The 1,886-nt window shown below is 55.9% G+C and overlaps 1 protein-coding gene across 1 annotated transcript; it reads right to left on the reverse strand.

Moving 5' to 3' along the window:
- Positions 1 to 213: 213 nt before the first annotated feature.
- LOC147964036 (uncharacterized) lies at positions 214 to 1,493 on the reverse strand. Its single transcript, XM_087529801.1, has 3 exons — positions 1,443 to 1,493; positions 691 to 1,065; positions 214 to 597 (listed from the first exon to the last, which is right to left on the reverse strand). The coding sequence occupies exons 1-3, from the start codon at positions 1,491 to 1,493 to the stop codon at positions 214 to 216; spliced, it is 810 nt and encodes a 269-aa protein (XP_087385927.1).
- Between the last annotated feature and the right edge of the window lie 393 nt (positions 1,494 to 1,886).

Genomic DNA, 1,886 nt, shown 5'->3' on the forward strand with positions numbered 1-1,886 from the left:
CGACCAGAGTTATAAGAAATCGTCAGTCGACTCAAGGCAGAACATCAGTAATCATACCAGGGTTGGAAGTAACAGCATCTTCCATCTCTTGATCATCGTCCTTGGCAGAGATCTCAGAAGTAGCAGCACTGCAAATTTCGAAAGACAGTCAGTTGGCTCAATGAATCGACCAAGGATCTGTCCACGGTCGACAAAGGAAAACAAGTTCTATTATTACCCAGAAATGGTGGGGACAGTCATCTTCATCTTGGGCAGAGCCTTGGGTGGCTTGGACGGCGCCGCGCGTGGGTGCTTGGGAGCTTTTTCAGTCGGCGCTGGAGAAGAGGTCCGAGGGCGCTTCGACGACTGCCCAACGGGAGCAGTCGCCTTACCACGTTCCCGCGCTGGGTCGTGTGTAAGCTTGGATCGCCTTTCCGAGCGAGGAGGTTCAGCTTCCTCCTCCTCCTCCTCTTCGCTGGAGTCGACGTTGTCGTCTCCCTCTCCTTCGCCGTCAGATTCCCACTCTCCTTGTTCGTCTCCACTTTCGCCTCCGCTCGCCTCCCCTTCCTCGGCCTGCTCCTGTGCTCCATTGGGTGTTGAGTACATCTCTGTAGTTTCCTGGAGAACAGCAGACAAGTCGAAAGTCAGTCGACCGATTCAAAGAGAGCAAATGAAGAAAGCAAGATCTCAGTCGGGAACACAAGGTCAGACCTGGTCCACTTCGTATGTGTTGTCAAGCGGAGGAACCCTCCTGGCTCCTCGGGGGATGTCTTTGTTCCCTGTGATGCTCGACAGCCACCCTTCCAGCATCTCGTCGGTGACCTCCTCTGGGTGAATCCGAGTGGTGTCTTCGAGACCCGAGTACAGCCACATCGGGTGGTCACGAGCCTGAAGCGGTTGGATGCGCCTCCGAAGGAAGACCTCCAGCAAGTCCATGCCGGTCACGCCCTCTCGGACAAGCTGAACCACTCGACCAACCAGCACCTTGACTTGCGCCTTTTCCTCCAGCAGCACTTTCAGAGAGGAAGGTTTTTGAGCTCGGTCCAGAGAGAAAGGGGGAAGCCCAGTCGACTGTCCTGGAGTCACCTGGTCTTGGCAATAAAACCAGGTTGACTGCCAACCACGGACTGACTCGGGAAAAGTGATAGACGGAAAAGAACTTTTTCCCGTCATCTGGATTGCCAGGCCCCCGCACAGTTGGATCACTTGCGTCCATTCGTCACTCGACTTGGCTTTCTTTACCGATTGGGAACGGCAAGTGAAGATGTGTTTAAAGAGTCCCCAATGAGGGCGGCAACCCAAGAAACTTTCACACAAGGAAACGAAAGCAGCAAGATACACGATGGAATTGGGAGTGAAGTGATGGAGCTGCGCTCCGAAGAAGTTCAAAAAGCTCCGGAAAAAAGGATGAGGAGGTAGAGAAAATCCGCGATCGATATGGGTGGCGAGGAGGACACACTCACCGTCAAGAGGTTGGGGTTCGACTTCTTTCCCCGGGAGACGCGCAGCTTCATGGGGAATGACTCCCCCCTCCACCATGTCATCAAGATCTTCCTGCCGAATCACCGACGGCATCCAGTCGCCCTGGATCCAATCCTTGGGCAGAGCAGTCCTCGAGGAAGATCCGCCCCGAGCGGACTTCTTCCCCTTCCCCTGCACCGCCGCCTTCTTTGCGCGCTCCAAAGCCGACGTCTTGTCCTTCACCATCGTCGCCGGCGAGGCTCGAACTGACCTACGGCGCTAGGGTGAGAGCGGAGGTGGCGGAGGACCTTGTGAAGGGAGAAGGAAAAGTGAGAGCACACTGTTTGGGAGCCCCGAGCCGGCGGCTTATAAGAGGCCGCTTCCAAGTGGCTGACCGGTAGGCCCAGGCGATCCTGTCAAATCCCGCAACAGGCGGGCGCGCGGTA

This window comes from Triticum urartu, chromosome 6A, assembly GCF_056163025.1.
Source record: "Triticum urartu cultivar PI428250 chromosome 6A, HENAU_Tu73, whole genome shotgun sequence".
Taxonomy (NCBI): Eukaryota; Viridiplantae; Streptophyta; class Magnoliopsida; order Poales; family Poaceae; genus Triticum; species Triticum urartu.

What these genes read in the sequence shown, in the direction of transcription:
- LOC147964036 (XM_087529801.1), bottom strand. Translation starts at nt 1,493, where the DNA reads ATGAAGCTGCGCGTCTCCCGGGGAAAGAAGTCGAACCCCAACCTCTTG. An exon ending in CGAACCCCAACCTCTTGACG is followed by an intron (nt 1,066 to 1,442) that starts GTGAGTGTGTCC and finishes TGCCAAGACCAG; the next exon opens with GTGACTCCAGGACAGTCGAC. An exon ending in ACACATACGAAGTGGACCAG is followed by an intron (nt 598 to 690) that starts GTCTGACCTTGT and finishes GCTGTTCTCCAG; the next exon opens with GAAACTACAGAGATGTACTC.